This window comes from Sinocyclocheilus rhinocerous, unplaced genomic scaffold (assembly GCF_001515625.1).
Source record: "Sinocyclocheilus rhinocerous isolate Xijiao unplaced genomic scaffold, SAMN03320098_v1.1 scaffold1243, whole genome shotgun sequence".
NCBI classification, from domain to species: Eukaryota; Metazoa; Chordata; class Actinopteri; order Cypriniformes; family Cyprinidae; genus Sinocyclocheilus; species Sinocyclocheilus rhinocerous.
Window position 1 is genome coordinate 1,325,531 of NW_015626033.1, and position 25,287 is coordinate 1,350,817.

General features: G+C 37.1%; 2 protein-coding genes and 1 pseudogene across 2 annotated transcripts in view; 1 reads left to right on the top strand and 2 right to left on the bottom strand.

Annotated features, from left to right (window-relative positions):
* The window catches only part of zcchc24 (zinc finger, CCHC domain containing 24), a 32,235-nt gene extending 22,407 nt beyond the window's left edge, over nt 1-9,828 (top strand). Inside the window, exons 3-4 of the mRNA XM_016511294.1 lie at nt 6,534-6,698; nt 8,613-9,828. Coding sequence (XP_016366780.1) covers nt 6,534-6,698; nt 8,613-8,726 — 279 coding nt within the window. The 3' untranslated portion in view covers nt 8,727-9,828. The remainder of the gene's footprint in view (nt 1-6,533; nt 6,699-8,612) is intronic.
* Nucleotides 9,829-14,054: 4,226 nt separating this feature from the next.
* LOC107708297 (peptidyl-prolyl cis-trans isomerase A-like) lies at nt 14,055-16,717 on the bottom strand (annotated as a pseudogene).
* Nucleotides 16,718-21,716: 4,999 nt separating this feature from the next.
* Nucleotides 21,717-25,287, bottom strand: part of zmiz1a (zinc finger, MIZ-type containing 1a) — a 142,465-nt gene continuing 138,894 nt past the window's right edge. Inside the window, exons 25-26 of the mRNA XM_016511303.1 lie at nt 25,127-25,273; nt 21,717-23,507 (exon numbers count right to left, since the gene is read on the bottom strand). Of these exons, the coding sequence (XP_016366789.1) occupies nt 23,400-23,507; nt 25,127-25,273 (255 nt within the window). The 3' untranslated portion in view covers nt 21,717-23,399. The remainder of the gene's footprint in view (nt 23,508-25,126; nt 25,274-25,287) is intronic.

Genomic DNA, 25,287 nt, shown 5'->3' on the forward strand with positions numbered 1-25,287 from the left:
AAAATAAAATAAAAAATACAATTAAATAATGCAATGAAAATATATTAGGGCTGTCAATCGATTAAAATTTTTAATCTGATTAATCACATCCTTTTTCTGTGATTAATCGCGATTAATCACACACTTCATGAAATTAAGCATAGACCATTTATCTTGTTTCAAATGTTCAAAAATCTATGTTTTCTGCAAGCTTTTTTCAAGATAAATTTAGATGTCTTTCCAAAAAAGGACACTTAGAAACTCCAAAAGGACACCAAAGAACCAAATGATATAAGGAGCCCATATAAGCACATATGAAAGAAAAAAAAATCAGAATTTTATAGAACCTTGAATGCAGTCTTCATCCATCAAAACTTTACTAGCGAGACTGGTTATCCAGTCGAGAAAACGTAGTTTGCGTCTCATCTGGCCATACAGCGGTGGGATGTGTTGACAATCCGTTCAGTGTACTTCACACAAAGCACGACATGTGAGGGCTCGCACTCTTCAGAGACAATTACAGAATATGACAGAGCTCGTGTTTTAAAGCGAAACACACTGGAATGAATAATTCACTTAAATTACGCGAGTCTGTTCTCTCTGCAATCTCTGATGTAATCAGCCTGGTTTCCTTTATATTAGCGCTGTTTTGGACGGATTGTTTGAATGCATTCGCTTACTGGATCATTGGACTGAAAACTTTCCCGGAGTTTAGCAGCTTAAAATGATCTAATCGCAAGCAGAGTAGCAAAATTGGGTTAAAGGGTTAGAATAGAAATTGTGCTTCAGTAATTTTGCGTTAATTGCGTTAAATTATTTTAACGCGTTAAGGATTGTAAAATTAATCGAATGTAATGCGTTAACGATGACAGCCCTAATATATGCACACTTATATACATACATACATTACATACATACATACATAATGTCTCTAATCTAAAATTTTTACATTTCTAATTTCTTATTAAAGTTTAATTAATTTAATATTTTGTTGACTAATGCAAAGACTTTTATGCAGTTTTAAGCGTGGCTTAAGTGTCCGAATAGTTTAAATATTTTGCGGCCACTGTACATGTGTTTGTGTGTGTGTACATGTATATAGGAAAATATTCTGTTCAGCAATTATCAGTGTTTATTGAGTTCAGTGAGTTCATGTTTACTTAAATCAGACAGATTTTGGGTGATATTTGCAAGAAGCATGAATTTGAATGTTTGTGAATGGCCAGCTATGCAGGTTTCATGATTAGCCAAACATTATGCACAACTTTTTTTTGTACTGCATTTGTGAAGGCCTAAAAAAAAAGTGTTTGGATTTTTGTAGTCTCCTGTTGATTCTCTGCCCCAAGAGTTGACATGCATTTCCTTGCAAAACCAAACTTCAGCAGCCTGGGCCAAAGAAATGGTTTTTTTTCAATTACCTCCAAGAATTCTCTTAAACTGCATAGTCACCCTTCCAAGAATTCCTCCATTTTGCACACAGACAAATAACATAAAAAACAGCTAAATGTGGTAAATTATTATTAAATTTGTGGCCTCTGTAGATCTGCCTTTTCTCTCAAATAGATGGCAAGACCCTGTAACACCTCCATATTCTGTTAAACTATTTTGCCTTTGCTGCCATTTGACAACGGTTTTATTAATGGTTTTGAAAGATGTCATCAGGTGACGTTCAGATTTTTTATTATTTTTAAGGCCCTGTCCACACGAACGTGGTTATTTTTAAAACCGCAGCTTTTTCTACACGGTTTGGCCATTTGTCCACACTCAAACGCAGCACCAGGTCCCTGAAACGGAACATTTTTGAAAACGCCACCCAGGGTGAAGATTTTCAAAAACTCCGGTTGCAGTGTTATCGTGTAGACAGCGAAACCGGAGTTTTTGGCTTGTGACGTCGGAGCACGCACTGTTATCTCCGCCTACTGGAAACTTTTTCAGGCTTCTGATTGGCCAACATGACTTTACGGTTGAGATTATATCGGCACCTGTTGGTTTGGCATGCTCTTGACAGTGTTTCATTGCATGCGTTTGCGTTTTCATGTGGACGGAAGAAGGAAAAACTGATGTTTTGATGTATTATATTGATGTTTAATATAATACCCGTGTACGTGTGGACATGGCCTACATTGCCTTTGAATTTTTAAAGGACAAATGAAATACATCAAATGTAAATTTTCTGTCGGAGGATTATTTGTTTGATTCTTTTATTCATTATAACCATTTATTTATCTTTTAATTTATTGATTTATTGCACTTTAGCAGACACTATACTGTAGAAAGGTTTGCGTTTTCATGTGGACGGAAGAAGGAAAAACTCTGTTTTTAATATAATACCCGTGTACGTGTGGACATGGCCTACATTGCCTTTGAATTTTTAAAGGACAACTGAAATACATCAAATGTAAATTTTCTGTCGGAGGATTATTTGTTTGATTCTTTTATTCATTATAACCATTTATTTATCTTTTAATTTATTGATTTATTGCACTTTAGCAGACACTATACTGTAGAAAGCAAGCAGAGATACAGGTTTGTGTGTATTTACTTGCTTTAAAAAGTGGATTTAAGTGGGCTCTTTTTTGAACTTGCCCTGACCAGACCCTTTGTAACATTTCCCGCTCCTTTAAGTCTTATCTCTCTCCAAACACCGAATCCCTATCTCTCACTTTTCTCCTCTGGCACCCTTTTGTTAATCTATATAGTCTTAATTAAAAACAGAGGGCTGATCTGAAAAGGGACTTTTAGAGTTTCTCATGTTATACCAGTGTGGAACCCATCTGCTTCTGATTTCCTTCCCCCTTCAGTCCTGTAGGGCCTGATTGGAGGAACGTCTCCAGCTGTGAGCGATGACTGCCGTGCTGTGGTATTTGTCCTGTTGCGTGGAGGTTGGCTCTGCTGCGAGGACTGGTCTCCATAGGGAACACAGCTGGAGGGACCGTGAGAGGAGACCCTCGATCTGATCTCTCTTCTCCATAAGTGTTTGCAGTCACTGGATACTTCGATCTCTTCGATGTCATAAGCATTCAGAAAGCTCAGAAATGTTCTGCTTAGTCCTCAGAGTGTGACCCCGCTGTCATTTAAGGCTGCTAGGATTAACGTGGGGGTCTTTGGAACAAGATTCACCTTACTGAGTGTTGACAGTCAGTAAATATTTTGTGTGTATGTTTATAGTGAGTGGCTGTTTTTGTCTATTTTTGCTCCAAAAAATAACTTTATAACTCCCTCGAACAGCTGGATAGTGAGGGCCCTTTCTTCAAAAACCCTCTTAAAGCTAATGCATATTGCTTCTGAAGTAAACATTGACTTGTGGCAGGATGGGAGAGACATATCAAACATCAGCTATTCATTCAGTGTTGCTCTTATCGATTCCCTTTCCTATCTTTAAGCTGTTTTCATTGGACAAACAGCCAGATTGATGTACACAAACCTGCTGTGTCCATTAAGCTCGGGTTGGGTTAAAATGGTTACATTACTTCTAGAGCAATGCACTGGGTAGAACTGTGTAAACACAAATCTGCAACACACAGGCTTCGGTCAGGATGTGTTTAGACTGTGGCATTTCTGACAACGCCATTAGTTTGTCATTTCCCTGGTGGTGACTGTAAGTAGAGCGTACTCTCCATTGCCTTATTTCCTCTGAGATTGTTGCATTTGGAAAATAATGAGTGTTTTGTTTTGAGCAATTGCTTATTTTGTGGGAGGAATATTCTCAGAGCTAAAACAATAGGGTAATAAATTTTGGGTTCTTGGGTTTGTGGATTTTTTATCCGGTGGTTAGTGCAAGACTAATGTGTTTCAAATGAGCAACAAATAGTATATTTTCTGTAATTTATTTAAAGAAAAAAGTCCATCTTTTTTATTTTTATTTCACTCATATTTAACAATGCATTGTTTGTTTGTTCGTATTTTATCCCCTTTCCATTCCTGGTCTAGAAAGCTTAGTTCCTCTCTATGAGCTACAGAATGTCTAAATGTCAAATTCGCCAGGTTTCCTTCACACTGCCGGTGTATCTCTATTGGTCTAAAATCTATTAAAAACACAACCAAAATAGGTCAGACTGCTGTAAACAGAAAATCATGTGTGTCCTCTGGCACTTGCCCAGAGACCTCTGCAGTGCTGGATATATAGAGCCTTTTTCACAGAGTTGTGAATTCTTCAAAACTGCTGATCAAATCTCTCTCGTAGAGATGCCGTAACTTACGAGTGCCTGTCCGGTCTTGTCCAGTTGCGATTCGAGGAGATCTGCCCACTGTTTGCTTTGTGGTACAGTTTAGCAGGCAAGGTGACCGAGGTTTATACAACCCTATATACTGTATATACCACTGGTCAAAAGATTTTTTAAATTTTGCTGAAAGAATTCTCTTATGCTCACCAAGGATGCATTTGTTTGACCAAACGTATAGTAAACACAGGAAAATTGTGAAATATTATTATAATTAAAAAACAAAAACTGTTTTCTATTTGAATATATTTTAAAATGTAATTTATTCCTGTGTTGGGAAAGCTGAATTTTCAGCAGTCATTACTCCAGTCAGTGTCACGTGATCTGCAGTTTTGTTACTCAATTATATTATAAATAAAAATACAGTTATTTTCAAATAATTTGTAATAATATTTCCCAATATTACTCTTCTATGAACTGAAGCTTTAACTCTATCCATTCATGAACTAATACTATTCTCAAAAACAGGGCATCTGGCACACACCTGAGTTTCAGACCATATGGCAGTCCTTGACACCAAAATCAAACTCCATGTTGAGTTAATTACTAAATGTTTGAAGGAAACCAGTGATGGAAAGCAGTGGTTCTGACACTAGATATCGCTGATTGTTTTGCCTGTTCTCTGATTTAGGACCTCACCCCCACCAGACCACCAGCATTACGATAGCACTGGGACTGGCACCATCACAGGGATGGCCTTGCGTCAGACTTTCTGTGAAGTTTGAATGTATCGCCAAAACAACAGCCACAACCGTCATGCTTTCCAGCTGTTGTCGACAGTTTTGTTGACAGTGGTTGACTCATGGTGTTTAAGGTTGGGGAGGAGAGCCTTTTGCATGCAGCGTGTCAGTTGGCCAGTTGGCTCTGGGTGGATGGAAGCAGATGCTAATAAATGATATCACTTCTTTTTTGCTCATATGGGACCTGGAACTTCATTTCCAAATCCTCTCACCAGTAAAGCAGCTTTAGGCCTCCCTATCCCCTTAATAAACCCCTTAATAATTCCAGTGTGGAATAAACACTCCGGTAGCCAGTGATTTGCTATGCAAGATTACACACGGTTGGATGCATGGATTCACATCCTAAATCCTGTTTAGTGTCACAGCAATTTGGTAAAAATCATGCAGTATGTGCTCATAATGCACTACTAGCCATTTTTCTGTTCTCTTTTAGGAGAGCCGAGTCAAAAAGGAAGCAGAGGGTATGTAATAATGTACACCCTGTGACCAGAAAGCATACTGAGACCACACCGCAATTATCTGTTGAGGTTTGAATTCACTTACATAATTAAAATCATAAGAATTACCCAAATACAGAGTTCTCAAATGTGTGTAGTGGTTTGGAGTTTGAACTCTCCAGCAAAAGTCTGCCATACCACACATAGCATCTTCTTGTTCAGTTTAGGAAGATGGGAAAAAAAAAACAGTGTCACATTTCAAGTTAGCAGCTCTCTGTACGCATCAACATTTTGTTTAGATGTTTTTTCTGTGTTTTCGCAGAGCAGCATAGAATCAGTTGTGACAGGGTTTGACAGACTCGAGTTAAGCATTTTATGTGTGTTTGGTTTGGACCAACTTTGACCAAAATGATGTTTGTGATGCTCAAGGGAAAAACTTAGTCTTTTCTTTTTGCTGTTATAGAGGCCTAGATATTGATGTCAGCATTGACTTGCTTTGTTGAAACTACTCCCATAATATAATCCTTGTGAGAAAATGTTCTGCTGTGAAGGGGAAAATAGCCAATCCTATAGATTTTAGTAATTAGTAATTTCTCTTGCTCACTAAGTTTTCTACAGGATTTCTTTTCTTGTATATTTGATAATTACGTTTCATGATTATTGTAGGTAAAAGGTCTCAAAATGAATATCCAATTTTCCATTCTGTAAGTTTGCAATGTCCAAATTCACTTTTATTTTGAATTCATTTAAACAAAACAGTGCAGAATTTTAATATCAGCCATTTATCAGTTATTGGCCATAACATGAAAATAATTATCGGCTTATCAGTATCAGCTAAAATATAATAAAAATGTCAAAGCTGTTTATTAACAAAACTGCATGATGATCGCCAGCTGTTACCATTCCAAATGTTTTAAGAGAAACAACAGAGTTTTGTCTTGCACTCAATAACATCAAAGATTGTGTGCAATGCTTTAACTAATTTGCATAAAATTTGGTCAGTCGCAAATTTATACAAATTTTCCACAATCCACAGAAGCTTCAAATTGCTTCCGAGCTACACTAAGTCTAAGAACTGTTTCAGCTGATCGGACGAATGTAGATTTTCTGAGCTGAGCTCTCATTAATCAGACTCTATCTCTGACATGTCCTCTCAGGCAAGACCCAAGGGTGAAGGACTGACTCCATACCAAGGCAAGAAGAGGTGCTTTGGTGAATACAAGTGCCCTAAGTGCAAGAGGAAGTGGATGAGTGGGAACTCCTGGGCCAACATGGGACAGGAATGCATCAAATGCCATATCAATGTTTATCCTCATAAACAGGTACACCTTTTAACAGCTCATATAATCTGATACTGTATTGCTAAAATACTACATGCAAGTTTTTCTAATCTGTCAGTTAACTGAGTAAGCACATACGGTGGAATCTTCCAAGAAGTTCTTATAGATGGGGCCCAGCAGGTACCCTTGAAACCCTTGAAATCTAACCCAAATACCCCTTGAACTCAAGAAGGGGTCATTTTTCAGGAAGTCAATGAACACTGAACTCATCTACACTGTAAAAAGCGCAACCTATAAATGTTACCTAAAAAAGCTGTATTTGGATTGATGTTAAATAATGTTTTTGACCTGAATAAAATCTGTTTGTCTGGATATTTCCATATGAAACACATTTTTAGGTTATCATGTTGTAGTGTACACAATAAGGCAAGAGTTAAAGTGTTATTATTCTTAAATGACATCTATAGACTTGCTGTTTAACCTTGTTTTTAAAGAAGCACTACACGGTTCTAGGCAGGTAAGCATGCGAATAGCTCTCGGGAGGGAAGCATTCACTGCAATTACCTTCACTACAAGTAGTTTTGCATTCACATGCATTAGCAGCCGTTGTACCGAAGGAACCAGCTGTTGAGAAGGTCAACTCTTCCACAGTATGGTTAGTATTATGGAGTATTATGGTTAATTCCCTTCTGACAAGCAAATTCTTTAGCTTTTCAGTCTCACCTACTTAACATGTTTCCTGCAGTAAGCGTGCAAGATGTGCAGCGCACTGCAATATATATCAAAAGCCTTTAAGGGTTTGCAGCTGGCCTTCTTTCCATGTAACTCAAGCAAACATATGAAAATTTCTGTTTTTATTGTCCTCTCACAATGAAAATCATTCTTCCAAGTCGTGCAGTATGGAAATCGCTCAATACTCCAGATTGTACACTGTAAAGTATTTTATATCTCCAGCCGCTCCCGATGGACGATTATGTGAAAGTATCTGAGTGGTGCCAATGCCACACTGCTGCATAAAATAGCCAGAATGTGCTCGAGAAGCAGGCGTCCGGAGATCCCTGCTTTGATCATTCTCATATTTAACGACATGCACAGGGAAAATGGCTGACATCTTTACAGTATGAGAGCAGACATGGAGCAGAGGTATTATATAAAGTCCTCCCAAGCTTCCTGGGTTTTTTTCGGTTTTGGCAGTAATTCGTTCTGCTTATTAAGAGCATCAGGCTGCAGTTGCCAAATTATTAATTCGCAGAGGTATTAGACATTTCCTCTTATTATCATTCACAAAAGCCTTTGGCTCACAAGCAAACACTCCCTCGGGTTACAGCGCTGTCTCCTCCCAATGGCCCGTCGTAAACCTGGTTTTCCGTAATTCACGGAGCGCAACTGAGACGTACAGGAAAGAATAACAAGATTGTAAAACGATCTTCCAAAAGCAATGAGTGGGAAAACAAATAATTGCAAAAGTATTATTTGTGATCAACAGCCAAAAAGATTTGGCTCGTGCATGTTCTCAGTGTCTTTTGCGTCGCGTCCAAGACAAAGATTCACTATAGAGTCTTCCCTCCCTGGTTGTGGTCTTAAGCGATGGAATCCTGTAGGCACCTAAACTTGCTTGGAATCCTCTTGTATATTAATCTCTGCAAAATTACCGAGGGGAAAAAATGAAATTAAGTTTTAATAACAAAACATGTACTTCTGGCAGCGATTGCAAACACAACAAGGACGTATTGGCTCTTGATAGCCGTCCTAAACAAATTTCTGACACACCCCTGCGGTTGGTCCATTGTGGTTTGAGACTTGGACCTACGAGATCCTGATACTTTGTCTCCAAAACCATATCTCCAAAGAGTCTAGCCAAACGCAAAAAGAAATCTCCAGTTTCAACCTGACTGATGTTGTGGACAGAAGTACACATGCACTCAAAGTGTGATTCACATGTTCTGCTCCTCTCAGCGTCCTTTAGAGAAACCCGACGGCCTGGACGTTTCCGACCAGAGCAAGGAACACCCGCAGCATCTGTGCGAGAAGTGCAAAGTCCTGGGCTACTACTGCCGCCGTGTGCAATAAGGAGGATCCCGAGGTCGTCCCCACCCTTTCCCATGCTTCGCCTACCAAGCGCTCCAAGAAAAAGTGAAAAGTGCCAAAATATTCATGTAAATATCTCTAATGCTAGTAACGGCTTTGTGTATCAGCAGCATGCGACGCATTTATTGTGTATAATGGACATTTGAATATGTTTGGGACAGTATTTCTATCCGTACGGGACGCAGTGGATTACCTCACCATTGCGTCCCCTGATTGTGTGTTTACAGACTCTCCCTTCATTCTCCCTGCCAAGTGAACTATGAGGATGTGCCGAGCACTAAAGGTGTCACGTTAGTTTGCTCAAACAAGGGCCCAGTGTGCCTTTGTAGAGTTTTTGGGTCAATAGCACATCATATTAACTGTGAATTAACAGAGGGACAATGGACTTTCCATCCCTTGCTTTTGTGTCACATATTTATTTATGTTTGTGTATCGTTTCGTAGTGCAATTGAATGAACTAAACTGGGATAATTTCATCTGTGTTTATATCTGGACAGGTATTGTCTAACCCCACCTCTTGCCATTAGAAACTACTGTATTAGTGCGTCAGGTAGTTTATATCTTTCACGTACGTGTATGAATTGCCAAATGCGAGATGTTTTTGTCAAGTTGGTTAAATGCAGCCTTGGAGGCATTTGAATCGAGTTAGTTGGCAACTATGCAAAACCATTGCAGCTTATGCAGAGTCATCAGCTGCTTACATTGTTGCGCAGTCGAATGAAGTGTGTGGATGATCGAAACAAAGCCATGGCTAGCTGACCGTCACCGTCCTTTGAAATGTGATTACCTATGTTGTCAATTGTTGCCAGAGAACTGCTTCAAACGTCTTAGAAACCCATGCAAAGCTGAAGTGTTTTGGTACAGGGGTCAAAATGTGAACTTTTCAGTCCATGTGCTAACATTTACAAACATAACGCCTGCTCTTCGCTAAGATATTTGCCTCAGGATAAAGAGTGTGTTTGAATGACACATCTCAGATGAAATAGTGTGCATCTGTCTTATATAAACACCGCTCTAGAAAATCTCATTAATTCATTTAAATATTATGCAACACATTTATTTTTAAATTCAAAATGACTCATTCACATCCTCCACTCTTGAAAATAAAGGTTACAAAATGTTTTTCCCCCCACAGCAATGCCATAGAAGAAGAACAGTTTTTAAAAGAACCATTTATTTTATAACCTAAGGCACCTTTTGTGCAATGAAAAGGTTCTAGGGATGTTTAATGGAACCATGGATGCATGTTGAATTTGACCCTTGCACTAAAATGTTTCATTAAAGAAATTCTCCGCTGTTTACACAATCATTCTGATCATATCTCAGAATGAAATCCTTAATTTTTTATGTTTTTATTGCCTTACCCCACATGTACATGTTTATGCATTGGCTACAAACGGACCTGATGAATTACACCCTGTTTAAACTGTGATTTTTGAGAAGCATTTTCTATTTGAGTGGACAGATATATGGTTGTAAAGGGAAAAGAAGGAAAAAGTAAGTAATGCTGAAGTTTTTTTGAGATGTAATGAGAAAACACTTTGGGTACATTTGATCAGAAGACATTTGGAGAGAGACGTTTGATTAAGAACATTATGATGTGAGGGTGTTAATATTTGGATGGAAGTAAGTGTGTACAGGATCTCATCTATGTGCCTTTACCTCTTGTTATGGCTCACACAAAGTACAAATTGATCATATTTGAGTGTGGCCCAGGATTATTAAACAATAAATGTAGCTTTATGTGTTCCAGTGAGAAGTCGTAGATGGATATTGTGTGAATTGTGTCATCATTGCGTTGTTAATCCTAGATGTACATATGAAGTTAAACGCATTTACATGGTAAATACAGTGTGTATAATTGTTTACTTATTGTTGGAGTCCACATATTTTCTGTTGAATATTAGTTAATGTTTCATTTATTGCTATAAACTCAGATGAAGATAGGAATCTTGTTTGAAGGGAATGTCTAGTGCCTTAACACAGTTTGGTTATGAAAAGTCAGGATTTTTGCCAAGGAATGTCATGTATGATGCTGAGGAATTAAAGGAGCCAATTACATGTCTGAAAATGTAAACCAGCCAATTTTTTACTTTAGTTGAAAAAATGGGTTTGAGTTTCTGATGGGAAATTCAAGGAGTATAAACTGCCAGGGAGTCAATCATTAGATCACTGTTAAATAAAAAGCAAGGCTGTTTCTGCGAGTCGCTGCTTTGTTCTTTGGACGTCATCATTGTTTCTTAGACCCTTTATTTCCTGGTAACTGTTTTTCTGGTGTTTCTAATGGCTTCGCTGTGCGTACATTCTTACACGCCAAGGTTTACTTCAGGCCTCATTTAGGCTGGAATGAGTTACTCTCCTTTTTGATAAACACCGTAATGAAAATAACCAGTGAAATAAATGATTACTGCGGATTCATCATAATCATTGCTGATCACCCATAGCTGGTAGTCTACACATAATGATTTCCTTGCATCTTTGGGATCAAGTCAGTTTATTGTCAGATCTGTACCCTTTAACAGATGACCCAATGCACCACTAGATTGAGGCCTCGTTATTAAATTTGCTTTATTATTGCAAAATAGTTGCATTGCACTATATACGTGACTAAAATGATAACAGCCCTTGTTGAAGGCATATTTACGTAAAATAAAAGCTTCCCCTGATTTCTGCTTTATTGAATGAACGACAGAGATTGTGGTATTGACAGAGTGTACATGCATTTAAAACTATACAAAGTGCTTTTTGCGCATGCGTTTTTGTCTTGAAATACATATACTTGACTTTTATAGCTCACTTTCAGTATAAACTTGTTATTTTCTATTAAAGGTATGTGTATTTTGGAAACAATATAGATAATGAAGATTTTGGAGCAATTTGATATCCAGACAAGATTTTGTTGTTTTCCCTTACAAAGATACTATTATGTGTTTTGTGTATATATTCGATTACCATCATCAAGTTAGCTATTTCGAAATGTTATGATGCAATATTAAAACTTTGTATGTGAAAAAGGGCAAAATGCTGAGATGCAAAAGAGCTGGGAGTTTTTTTTTTCTTCCTTTGATGTTTTACAATAATCTTTGGTTATATCCTACAGAAATATTTATGGAAGGATTTTGTTCTTTTTTTAACAATTCAATTCTTTTTTTGTATAAAATATGCAACAGAGGCTACTCTATGAAGAAAATATTGATGACTACATAGAATATTATTCAAAAGTTGGTACATAATTAGTATGCCCTTACAAGCCATTTATTTGTTTTGTTATTCTAGATGTTATCGGTATATATTAAACTTACCTGTTACGAGCATACGTGTGCTTCAACGTTGTTTAGAATCTTTGCGTGTCTTGCTATACAGCATGAATGTTTTGATTTGCATTTATAGGAAACCTATAACACTCGTTCTAACATCACAAACAGCTGTTTTTCACATAACAGAGACTGACTCACACACTGCAAGTCGTAGGGCCTTTTTACTGAGGTGTTTTATAAACGCAAAACAGTGGCAAAAAAAAAAACGTGACTAACTCCAGTCATTGACCATTACACTGAATTGCACGTACAAACCTTTTACATGGTCGAAATGTGTTTGTGAATCAGGCCCATACTGTATGAAACTGCGAGCTCTAGTTAGCCGTCTCCAGTTAGTGCCAAGTCCAGGAATGATGTCGAAATATTTTTCTTTGTATGGAAAAAATGGAAAAAAAATCGAAGACTATTTTTCGAACAAGTGTGTGGGACTGAAGTTTGCATGTGCATGTTTTTTTAAATGATTCAAGATTTATCATTTGTGCAATGTATTCTTATTTAATATTAATACGTTTAATTCTTGCCAAGATATCTTTTATAGAATACACCTCTCTAATTAATAATAACTGCATATTCGCTCCTAGGATTTCCAGTACCATTAATAGATTTACTGAATGTACTGATTTAACACTCATGTTTGTAATATCTGTAAAATATTTGTCATCATATTGGAGTGGACCGAGCAACAGAAAGTGTTGATGAGAGAATGTGCTAGAATGTGGGACGAGATGAAATCTGTTGCTGTGTGTCCATGAAACGGCATTCCGATATGTGCCTTATTTGTTAGTTAGGAAAACTGAAGACTGTGCTTTTAGAAGTTTGTTCGATTAAAACACTGACTTAGTGAATCATGACTCCGTTTCATTTTTTTTCGAATAGCACACAATGATATATATTTCTGTTCAATCTGTGCCAAATATACGTACAGCCTGTTTTTGGATTTCAACATGTTCTTTGGCCCGTGTCTGGGTGTTGGGAAATTGTGTCCATTTTAAATCAGTCATGCTGAAGGCGTATGGACTGATTAATTATTTAGATATGGTGCTTGGGAATGATGCTTGTGTAATCGAAAACCATAGTCTGAAGCCTTGGGGAACAGTTGTCATTCTGACATCACATTCATTTACTGTCGAATAGCCCCGAAGAGCGTTTCTTTCAGTTCAGCGTTCGCCTGGTCTTCGCAACAGCGCAGGTTTGAAGACACAGATGTGTATTTTTTTCGCTCGGCCTAATTACTTGTAATGATTGTAAACACATGAGGGCTGTATGTGAACATCAGGACTTGGCGATGATGCTGGCTTTACTCTTGAAGCCAACTTTAAGTAATTGGTCTACACATTCCAAATCCCTTAAACTTCACTAGAGGGTGGAGGCCCAAATTATATCAAGTTTGTTGCAACAATGCAGACTTAAACAGAGCGGGAATGAGAATGTCTCTATAGCAACATTGCAATCGGAGAAGTCAAACAAACCAGTTGTGAGTTCAGACCCCATATGGTTTCATTTAGGAAAGAGCACTGTTTTCCACAAACGTTCATAATTTACTTTCATAAGGCATTACTGTGATAAGCTACACCTACACACCATTTTCATTTCAGGGTATGTGAATGTCAGCTGGCTGCAGTTATAATGGAACATATCTGACAAACTCTTATTCCCAGCTGTCTCCACAACTATTGTATGAACATGTTCAGAGGACTCTTGCTGAAAGTTTAACGTTGGAGAATCTTCATAGCCAAACAGGATGTCATATCCTGCTTTAGGGGGACAGGAAATCTTGTCGCTGGATAGAGTCTAAAAAAGGGTTTGGGATCATTCTCAGGAAGATTTAAAAAGCATGCCACACAACCAGATATACTACTGCAGTTGTAGTCGGCCCTCATCTGGAAAACAGCCTTGAGTCATTAACAAAAAAAAAAATGGGCACAGGATGCAAATATCCTGTAAGAAATTCCATATGTCAAAACCAGTTTCATTTGTAATTTATTTATTTAAAAAACCTCCTGGGGTTTCTCTGGCATAGTTCTTAGAAGGTAAACAATCTCTGTATAGCTTTTATCCTAATTTCAAAACCAAAAAAAAGAGGCTTTAACAGTATAATTGTGGCCCATGGCATTTGACCCATAAGCAAGATTTGTTGTGTAGGGGTAAGTAATCACAATACTTACAGAGTCATTTGCTTACTTAGTAAGCATAAAACACCTTAATGGATCCATAGACTGACACATTAAAATGGCAATAGGTACTTAGGTAACAAATGTAAAAAAAAATATATATATATATATATATATATATATAATTTACTTTAAATGACATGCATAAGCAGTTTTGTTGTGAAAACCTTTGATCACATTGAAATGAATGCACATCCTTGGTTACTTGAGTTCTCCACAGTCTGTGATGACAATCTTCTTTACAGTTCCTCCATCATGTAGGCCGTAGGACTCCATTACAGAGACCGTCTCCATTCCCTCTTTGACCTGCCCGAAAACAACGTGTTTGCCATCAAGCCTGAAAGAGAACGACAGGAACATCAACACTTGGGATGAGTAACAATTAAACCAAAAACCTTTCCACCATCATACCATTCTGTTTTTGCAGTGCAGATGTAAAACTGGGATCCATTTGTGTTTGGCCCAGAGTTCGTCATAGACAGAACACCTACAAGAGAGAGACCGAGAGAAAATCAGACCACCTCCTGAGTTACTGCATGCTTTTTATAGGCAAATTTGTCACTTTGAATAATTTAATGATATAGAGATTCAGGGGAAATCTAACAACCAGAGAATAAAAAATAAGAGTTTGAAAAGCAGCAGGGGGTACTGGATGAAAGACAACATCTGGGTTGGCTAAGTTACGGCTCTCTACTACAATTACATCCAGTCATGTATTACACAACCCAACACTATTTGCCCATATTAATCTTATGTCAAACCATATCAAGATGGTTTGCTGGCGTAGGATCCCCCTGGCACCAAAAATGCACTAGGATAGGCTGGCTTTGACTTGCTTAGAAAGTAGGTCATTTGTTTGAAGATTACAAAAGGATTTCTGCAACTGAGGGAGCCTTACTACCACCTTGTGGCTGTAAACAAATGCACATGCAGTTTTTGCACATTTCCACAGGCTTGTAATGATGAAATTGAGCTGAATCAGATCCCAGAGGAACTGAGTAGATACCATGTCTAGACACATGCAGAAAGGAACTATGGATTTCCACAGAATTGGATTGTCCTCCATTGACAAATTGCATTATTAAATATTTTTGAATAAATTATGTTGTCAGCTACCAACGTGACTACAGAACCATAGAACTCTGTTATTGCTAACATTTCGCTTACAACCTTTTACAGATTCTTAAAAAATTGTATGTTTCATCCCATGTGTAATCAAAAGCTGTACTCTATTTGTGACAGTTTATTGTAAGTATGGTACAGTGACGGTAACAGTAGTGACATCACCTGGTCCAGTGTTTCAGCTTGAAATTCTCATTGTTAAATTTCTTTCCATAAATAGATTTTCCACCAGTGCTATTATGATTAGTGAAATCTCCACCCTGTCAGCAAAACATCAATCATTAGATGGCCTTAGGACCAAAACATATAACTCATAACCAATAAATAAACAAAACCGAAGAGATAAGATGGCATTTTATGCAATAAATAATGGTAATGCTAAAGGGCACAATGAACAGTAGCACTAATAGTTTACCTGACACATGAACTCAGGGATGATTCGGTGGAATACTGAGCCCTTATATCCAAAGCCATGCTCTCCTGTACAAAAGGCCCGGAAATTTGCTGAAAGACAAGAACCAATATGAGAACTGCACTGTATAAAACCACAAAAATTTTAAAATCATGTTTTATACATTATACTGTGTTTTATATACTATATCTAAAATTAATTGTACATTGTACATTTTCATTTGTCTGTAATTTTTGCAAGGCCATAAAATATTATTAGATTAATATTATATATTAATTGTTAAATTATTTTTATGAAACTTGTATTTGCTTACCAGCTGTTTTGGGTACAACGTCAGCATAAAGCTGCAAATAAAGTAAGAAAAACCTGTCTTTAGAATATTGATATAACTTAATAATAATACTTACTGAACACGATAATAATTATAATAATAATGATCATTATTATTATTGTTTATGAAGTATTATTATATTACAATTATCGTTATTAATAATAATACATATAAGCCTACTATTACAAATTGCCAACTGTTTTTTTTTACAGTCAGAAACTACTGGTGAAAACATGCATTATTCAAGTTAGTTTCAGGCATTGGAAACCTTGGCAAGAAAAATAACTATTTTTCCTAGCTCTTTTCATTGTAACAGTCTCTGATTCAAACATTTTTGTTACATTACAAATAACGGTGGTTCATGACCCATGACTTGCTTCAATAATAATTCTTCCAATGAACTCGCCGTCAGCTGCAATATCCATAAAAACAACAGGGGTTTTCACCGGTCCTGAAACCAGTCTGTTCGCAGCGATTGCGACAGAGCAGTATTTCATACGATTTTTCATCTGCAACATTCTTGCCGTAGTGTTGAAAACCCATCAACGGATACATGTAAGAATCAGCACTCAAAAAAACCGGCGTACACTACCTTACACACACAGCACGTGACATGTTCTTCTATGGTCAAGGAAAGGAGAGCCATAAGAGCGTCAAGTTAAAATCAACAGCGACACCATGTGGTCTGATGAGTCGAAATAATTACTTTTTAACGGGGTCGGTGTTCTGACGATTTGTGCTACCCTGTCAGATTTTGCCAGAGGTATGACCAAGTCGTTGTTTTGCAAGTCACAAGTAAGTCTCGAGTCTTTGCAATCAAGTCTCGAGTCAAGTCCCGAGTCAAGACAGACAAGTCCCAAGTCAAGTCCCGAGTCAAGACAGGCAAGTCCAAGTCGAGTTGCAAGTCCTCAACTTTTAGCTTCAAGTCTTAAACAAGTCATTAGTGCTCTTTGCCCAAATTAGTGTCTCAGTATTAATTACCATATCAAATTCATAGTAATTTATATCAGGAACGCAGGTAGAATATTTGACATACTGTAGTTCAATTTCGTGTGAGATGGATGCCCTTAGTAAAACTACTCAAGTTCAATTTAGGGATTGTGCCAAAATAGGACAAGCAGTGAAAAAAAAAAAAAAAACGATTTTATTAGTAACAGAATAGCTAAAACAACAGAATTTCATAGAAATACAGCTGCAACATACTTTGCATGTGTGCATAAGAATAGCTATATGCTTCTAGGTGTTTACCTATTAGATTGTGTTTTATTAAAGTCTACACCTACCCCAACCCTAAACCTGCCCTTACAGTAATGCAGATACATTAAATATAGGACGCAATATTGATATGCGCATGCGCAGTAAGCCCTGGTAGGACAATCTGACGGGTAGGATAAAATGTCAGGACACCGGCTCCAGGGGTGGGCTGAGCACACCCATGACTGTCTTGCCCACCCAACCAGAATTAGATTTAAAAATTTAGTTTTTTTTTTGTTTTGTTTAGTGATTAAAACCAATCTGAAGCGGACTGTATTTTGAGAAGTTTAGATATAGCTGGAGACTGCCCCAACAATCATAAAATAACACCAGAAAATTGCAGCATTTTTCTATTATTAGCTGAAAGCAAGGCGCGCTGAATTTACGCGGAGCTTCAGTCTGTTGCAGAAAAGCAGAGGCTGACAACGAGCGAAAATGGGGCAGAAATATTTGCGCGCTATCATCAGGAGTTTAATACATGAATATGTATCATAGCCTACCATTGAAATGACCTGAGCAGTTGAATTAATGTTCTTAAAAAAAACTTCATTCAATAACGTGCATTCATTGCATGGAAGGGGCAAGATAAGCGTTTAAAATGCATGTACATACAGCAGGCTATACAGTTCAGTTGAAAGCTTACCCCTTTTGACTTTTTTTTTGTTGGTCAAATTCCGCCGTTTTGAATTGAAAGTAGGGCTGTCATTTGATTCAGTTAATTCATAATTATTGTGACAACAATAGCATTTTTCTGTTTTGCGTTGTTTGCGTTTTCAACATATTAGGAATACAATTGGAATGGGTGCATATTTTAAAATAAAAATATTATTTGCAGTTCAGATTGATTACTTTACAAAAAATCTTATTCTTGTTCTTTTACTGTTCTTTTTTCTTTTAATTTATTCCACTAAATCCATTTAAATCCTTTATTTATTTAGTTCCTTACCAGTCTGGTCTGGTCTTTATATTTTCCTCCAAACAATTTTGTCCCCCCAATGTTCTAGACATGTTTACGGCCTTGTTTGGTACAAATAAAAAAGTTATTTGAATAGAATCACCAGTGTAGAAACAATGATCCAGAGAAAGAGAACAAAGAGGGCTTTTTTTTATTTAATACAAATAAATTACAAATAAATACATTTTTCTAGAAAACCTAATTCTAAGATAAAAGGTTATTTTACTATGATCAGTGAATTAGGTGTAACAATCACTAAGCAAAGGAGAATTAAATATCTAGCCTAGGGGTGTGCGATGTTGACAAAAAAATTATATCTCTATATTTTCTGGGATTTTATCGATAACGATCGATAATCAGACGATATTTTGCTGAGTGTGTTGCGCAGCAGGACTGTCATGGACAGCTGATTCTTTGTGGTGGTCAGTTCATAGCAGTGACAGAAATTAATCTTTTCCAACAAGTTTAAAATGATTTTTACCCTTTATGGGCATTTTTACCTTTGTAAAGCCATTTTTTTTCTCAATAAAAAGTAATCAACATAGTCAATTATAATAATAAGTCATTTGGGGCTGTTACCAACAAATAAAATCATTATCAACAAAATTCATGCAATGCAGAGGAAACAAAGAAGCTGCATCTGAAGTGGCATTTAGATGCATATACACACTGTTTAATGCAGGGCATAAATGCTTTAACCTGCAGTTACAAATGCATAAATGTGACCCTGGACCACAAAAGTCGCTTGGGTATATTTGTAGCAATAGCCAAAAAAACATTGTATGGTTCAAAATTATCTATTAGTTGTATCTCGGCCAAACATTGTCCTATCTTAACAAACCATACATCAATGGAAAGCTTATTTATTCAGCTTTCATATGATGAATAAATCTCAATTTCAAAAAATTAACCCTTATGACTGGTTTTGTGGTCCAGGGTCACAAATAATATTTTAATCTTAAAACGTTGAATACTGATATTTGAAATGATTAAAAAAATATATAAAACGGTACTTTAAATGTAAAATTAAAACCGCCAGTAGGTGGCAGCAAGTCACTGTTAATAAGTGAGTCATTGCGATTGAACCGAGTCAATTAAACAATTGATTAATTCAGGAACGAAACACTGTCATGTTTTTCAGAGACGCACAAATAGAGTCAACAAAATAGAGAAATAAATAAATAAATGAATGCCATTTGTGGGGAAAACACTACATACTCATATTTCTGGAGTCTTAAATTAATAATATTTAAATGCTAATGTTTGTTTTGGTCTTGGACTAGTAGGTGTTTTCACCGGTGTGTGTGAGTGAGTCAGTTGAGATAATAATTAGCCTAAAAGAATCGCTCACCTGTAGCTACCTGTGTAATCTGTAAAAATGCCTCTGAAAAAATCTTTTTTAGCGAGCTGATTCAAAAGATTCGAGTAACTTAGATGAAACAATCCACTATCCCCAGGGTCCCCAGACATTAACGCTTCATTAACGCCAGACAAATAACATGTTTAAAACATCAGTAACCAAAAATAACTATGTAAACACCAAAACGCAAGTATTATTTTGATTTTATTACATTTAGAGTAAGTAGCGAATAGTGGATATAGCTACTGTATATAATGCATCTATTGACGGAATAAGGTTGCGCAGCTGAGGAGAGGCTCACGCAGCATCTCCAGGAGAAATCAAAACGCCCAACACTAAGAAACTCAGCATCCTGAGGTAAAAATTCAAAATGTAAAGTTTTTATATTTAAAATACAGTTAGTTAGGCAACATCACACAACGTTTTCACCATTACGACTGTTTAATAGTTCTATAAACGGTTCAATAAGAAAATACAATAATATTAGGTCACTTACATTTTAGGCGGAACACAGCGGCATCTCACAGCAACCAGCCGATTTCATTCACACACACATATATAAGCTCGATACCATAGAGCCCACCCACATAACAAATCCCAATTTAACCCCTGGTTATCCCCCATGTGCTCCCATGAGAAAGCCTTTTTTTACACATACAAAACATTTGCCTCCTACTTCTGCTTTGTACTTTGTGGTTGTTTTCTTGCAGTAACTGTAAAGCCCTGTGGGTTTTCACTGCAGATTCTCACAGCTACGCATGCACACCAAATGAAAGATCAGAAACGCTGGAAGGTTGTTTCATCTGAATACATATTTATTAGATAAATATTAGGATGTCACAGCATCTAACTACATACAGTTTCGCAAGACTAAAAATCACAATTAGTTTTTTGTTGTTTTTTTCTTCTTCTGACCAGTTTAGAATATGAAATGATTGTACAACAGAATGTACAAGCAAAGACAACTGCAACGTTTGGTGCCAATCACCTCAGATTGTACCTCATATTTGTTTTTAATTTTCCTGATCATATCAAAATTGTACAAACTCTAGATTTTGGTTACAATCTTTTGGAACCGCTCCTGGCCCCGTGTTTCTATTGTCCAAATTATTTCCCCAGGATTTTCTTCATTATCTTCTGTAGCACCTTATTAAGTACAATAAATGGAGCAATACACGTAAGCTAAATATTACACAAATGTAAAACAAATGTGTCTCTTTTTATCCCCTCCCCAAATTCCTCAGTCATGTGGGATGAATATTTTACAAAAGTGAACAAATGCTTAGAGGTTCCACAGACGCTAACAAACACAGATTAATTTTACCCAATTTAGATTCTGATGGGTGGATGCAAGCTTTACAAATTCTAAATACACAATGCACATTCCCCTGGGGAAAATGAATACATTTCTGTTAACGTGTCTCTATTTATCATTTACATATGTACATGCATCCCTAATGTGCCCCTTCCCCCCTTTTCCTTCGACCCTCACTGAACCCTCACCTGTGGCTGAGTAGTGAACACACTGTCTATTTCATTCAAACCTTTCTGTTCCTGCCCGAGCACTCACTGCCTCTTCAACGACTGTACATCGATAGTACGTGACAGCTCAGAGCCGAGTCTTTAAGTTCAGTTTATGCCTATTTGTGTCTACAAAGTGGGAACGAATATGTGGTAGTGCATCTTTGAAAAAGGATATACAAGTGAACTACAGACAAACGCTATAGAACTTGAACCCACGTTTTCCTGTTGGAGTTCTAAGTATTTAAATTGTCAACGACAAACATCATTTTTGTACATAATTCTACACCAAGAAGAACAGGGGAAAAAAAAAACACTGAAAACTAATATTGTAAATCATAAAAAAATTACTTAAAATGGAAACATTTTTCAATGGTGATGTTTCATCCAACAAAACACTTCCCAAACAGTATTCAATTGTACAGATGTCAACCTTCTTCAACAGTCTTTGAGTAACATCAGTATCTCGGAAATGTCGTTACAAATATCATAAATACTGACAATTATTCAAGCGGGCCATTTTGATTTAAAAACAAAAACAAAGAAATCGTATAGAAAATCCATCTTGTACACATGGACGTTGTTAACCTTCACTAAGCTGCTGATATAAAAGTTTGATTGGATTTTTACTGAAATGTACCTTTTTTTGTAAGAATTAAATGCATTGATGGGTATTGAGATAATATATCTTCATTATATAATTGAATTAAAAAGTAAAGATCTATAAATATATAACATTCTAACACTTTCTTCATTGTTTGCTGTGTAATAACTATGATATTACTTGTAAACAAATTGCTAAAAGTGAAACACTATACATTTGATTAAATTCTATGGGTAACAATTTAAAAATGGGCTTGTCAAAATAGGTTTGGGCCACCTTCTCAAATCAGGGTGCATAACTTTGGTAATCCATGGACATCTTGTGATAAATGTACACATTTTTGTAAATTTTTACAATTGTAACAACAGAAACAAACAAATAATTACCATTATATGAACAATATATTGTGCATTATAAAATAAAACTTTAACACAACAGTTCATGAATAAAAGGCTGAATTAAAACAGAACAGAAGAAATGATTAAGGAAAAAAAAACAGTATCACTTAAAATAAGGGGCGATTGGCAACAGTGAATGTTTCAACATTGTATGCAGTTTGTCAGAAGAGGGGTACAAATATCAAGGGCCTAAGACGACCAAGCCTCATGCATGAAGAGAACTCACAGAGAAGACAGATGACACAAAACTGACTTCCCTTTGAAATGTGAATTGCTTTCTTCTTGCTCTGTGACCGCTAGTGTGGAGAATCCACAGGATGTTGCGGGAGGAGGAACAGTCTGTCGGAAGACGCACAATATTACGGGTACAGTGCTGAAATGTTTGCAATTCTGTCTCGAGAAGGAAAAGAATGCATGCCGTGATGCCCTCTAGCATTTGTTTAGAACATGATGCATATGTCTGAAGGTGCTGGACATATGAATCACATTACAAAATGAGGTGCAAAGCTGCACGGTGTACTAGAACAGAACACATTCTTGTGTCAAGTGGCGTGAGAGTTTGGGAGTGTTTGGAGGACTTTCGCAAAACTCCCATCATTAGTCTCTGGGATGGGAGGGTTAGATCATTCTGGTGATTCCGAGATGATCTTTTTTACCTTTTATTGTCTTCTTTACAGGCTTCCAGGTGCAGTTTGACGCATTCTCTTGTGCTTTTTCGAGGGAGATGGACAGACAAACAGTGTGGACATCCAGCAGACAAGGACTTGGGAAGCTGTGGTGGTAGAGCTTGGAAGAACAAACCTTCAAGAGATTGCGGACACACAGAGGCCGGTACAGGAAGAAATATATATATATATATATTCTATTCAGGTCTTCTTTTCACAAAAGGAAAAAAAAAATCTGAATTAAAAATGCTACAATACTTTCCTAGTGAGCACACACACAGTTCTGTGTGACGTATTCATATGAACTGATTATAGCTGCACATGTATTTCCATTAGTATTGAAAGATATCACTTTAGTGCCAACCAACATGGCTGCCATATATGTGTGGAAAAGGTTGCTTGTAAAAGAGTGAGATATTTACACGAGGAAGAGGCAAAAGGATGGCTGTTTCCTGTTTGCAAAGTACAGAGTCAGTCTTCAGGTGCCTCTCGATTCCTGACAGCCAAACAAATTAGGACCTCCGCAAAAGGCCGACTGAAAGACGTCAGTTGTTCTCAAAAAGGGAAAGCAGATCGTCATTGCTGCTGCTTGGGAGGTCAGGAGGGTCTAAGTATGACAGCAACTCGTCTGGGTTCGCCAGTTCTGGCAGAAGCTACAGAGAGAGACAGACAGACACATTTACGTTACAATCTTGCAAATGACCATAAAGAAACATAAAAATACTGGGAATATACACAGAAATATACTGGGTTCAATACATGTTAAGCTCAGATGACAATATTTGTGGCATGATATAAGAAGGAAAAACAACAACAACAAAAAACTTTTGATTCAACCCTTGTAAAAAGAAAAAAGTAAAAAATAAAATAAAAAATTAGGTTATAATGAGGCTCTGAGAATAGAAATGAACTGGGACAATTTTTGGCTAATAATTAAAGGGTTACTCCACCCCAAAATGAAAATTTTGTCATTAATCACTTACCCCCATGTCGTTCCAAACCCGTAAAAGCTTCGTTCGTCTTTGGAACACAATTTAAGATATTTTGGATGAAAACCGGGAGGCTTGTGACTGTCCCATTGACTGCCAAGTAAATAACACTGTCAAGGCCCAGAAAAGTATGAAAGACATTGTCAGAATAGTCCATCTGCCATCAGTGGTTTAACCGTAACGTTAACAAAAATAACGACTTTATTCAACAATTCGTCTCCTCCGCGTCACCGTAACGCCATTTTGGAGAGTATCCGCTGAACGCAAGCAGCGTACGCTATTCTGTGTCAGCCGCGCTGCACGTTCAAATCAAAGCGTAAATACACGTAGAAAACGTATCGTTGTTTCGCGGCTGACACAGAATAGCGTACGCTGCTTGCGTTCAGAGGATATTCTGCAAATTGGCGCTACGGTGATGTGGAGAAGTACGGATATTCTCCAAAATGGCGCTACGGTGATGCAGAGAGACACAGAGGAGACGGATTGTTTAATAAAGTCATTATTTTTGTTTTCTTGCATACAAAAAGTATTCTCATCGGTTCATGAAATTCAGATTGAACCACTGATGACAGATGGACTATTTTGACGATGTCCTTCATACTTTTCTGGGCCTTGACAGTGTTATTTATTTGGCAGTCAATGGGACAGTCACAAGCCTCCTGGTTTTCATCCAAAATATCTTAAATTGTGTTCCGAAGACGAACGAAGCTTTTAGGGGTTTGGAACGACATGGGGGTAAAGTGATTAATGACAAAATTTTCATTTTGGGGTGGAGAATCCCTTTAAGCTAATAATTTTATAAAAGGCAGGTAAATTAAATTTGTCAAAAGTAGTGTTATTTGAGCGTTATTTGTTGTTTGAGTATTATTTGAGCTGTAAAGCTGTTTAAATAATCATTTAGAGGTTTATGGCAATAATCTTTTAGGGTATATGGCATTAAGTTGTCAAGACTTTAAACAAAGATTTAGTAAGTCAAATTTTTATATTTGAATGCTTGCAGACTCAATTTAAATTCTAAATTTTCAATTCCATTATAATTTTCTCATTGTAACCCAGAGATTAATTTCTGTGGTAATTATGTCAACATTATGCCTCAAATGCTCAAAAGATTGAGCTTAACTTGTACTGAATCCAGAATATTCCTTAAATCAGAACTTTTCAGATTGCTCAGAGCTTTGGACCATGACGAAAGCGTGAGGCTTGCATGACTGTGTGAGAAATGTAAGTAGCACATGACTCTAGAAATGGAAGAAGCCCATACAACCATCAGTGTAGATACTCACATCCAGAGAAGGCTCGGGCATGTCTGCAGGTCCCTGGCCACCTGCCTGCCCATTGGCGGCGGGATTGAAGGTCATGTCGGCATGTGGGTGACTGTTTTGGCCTGGTTGCTGGGGGGGCAGGGGCTGGCGTGGGGGCTGGGAGGATGGGGGGCCGGTGTGAT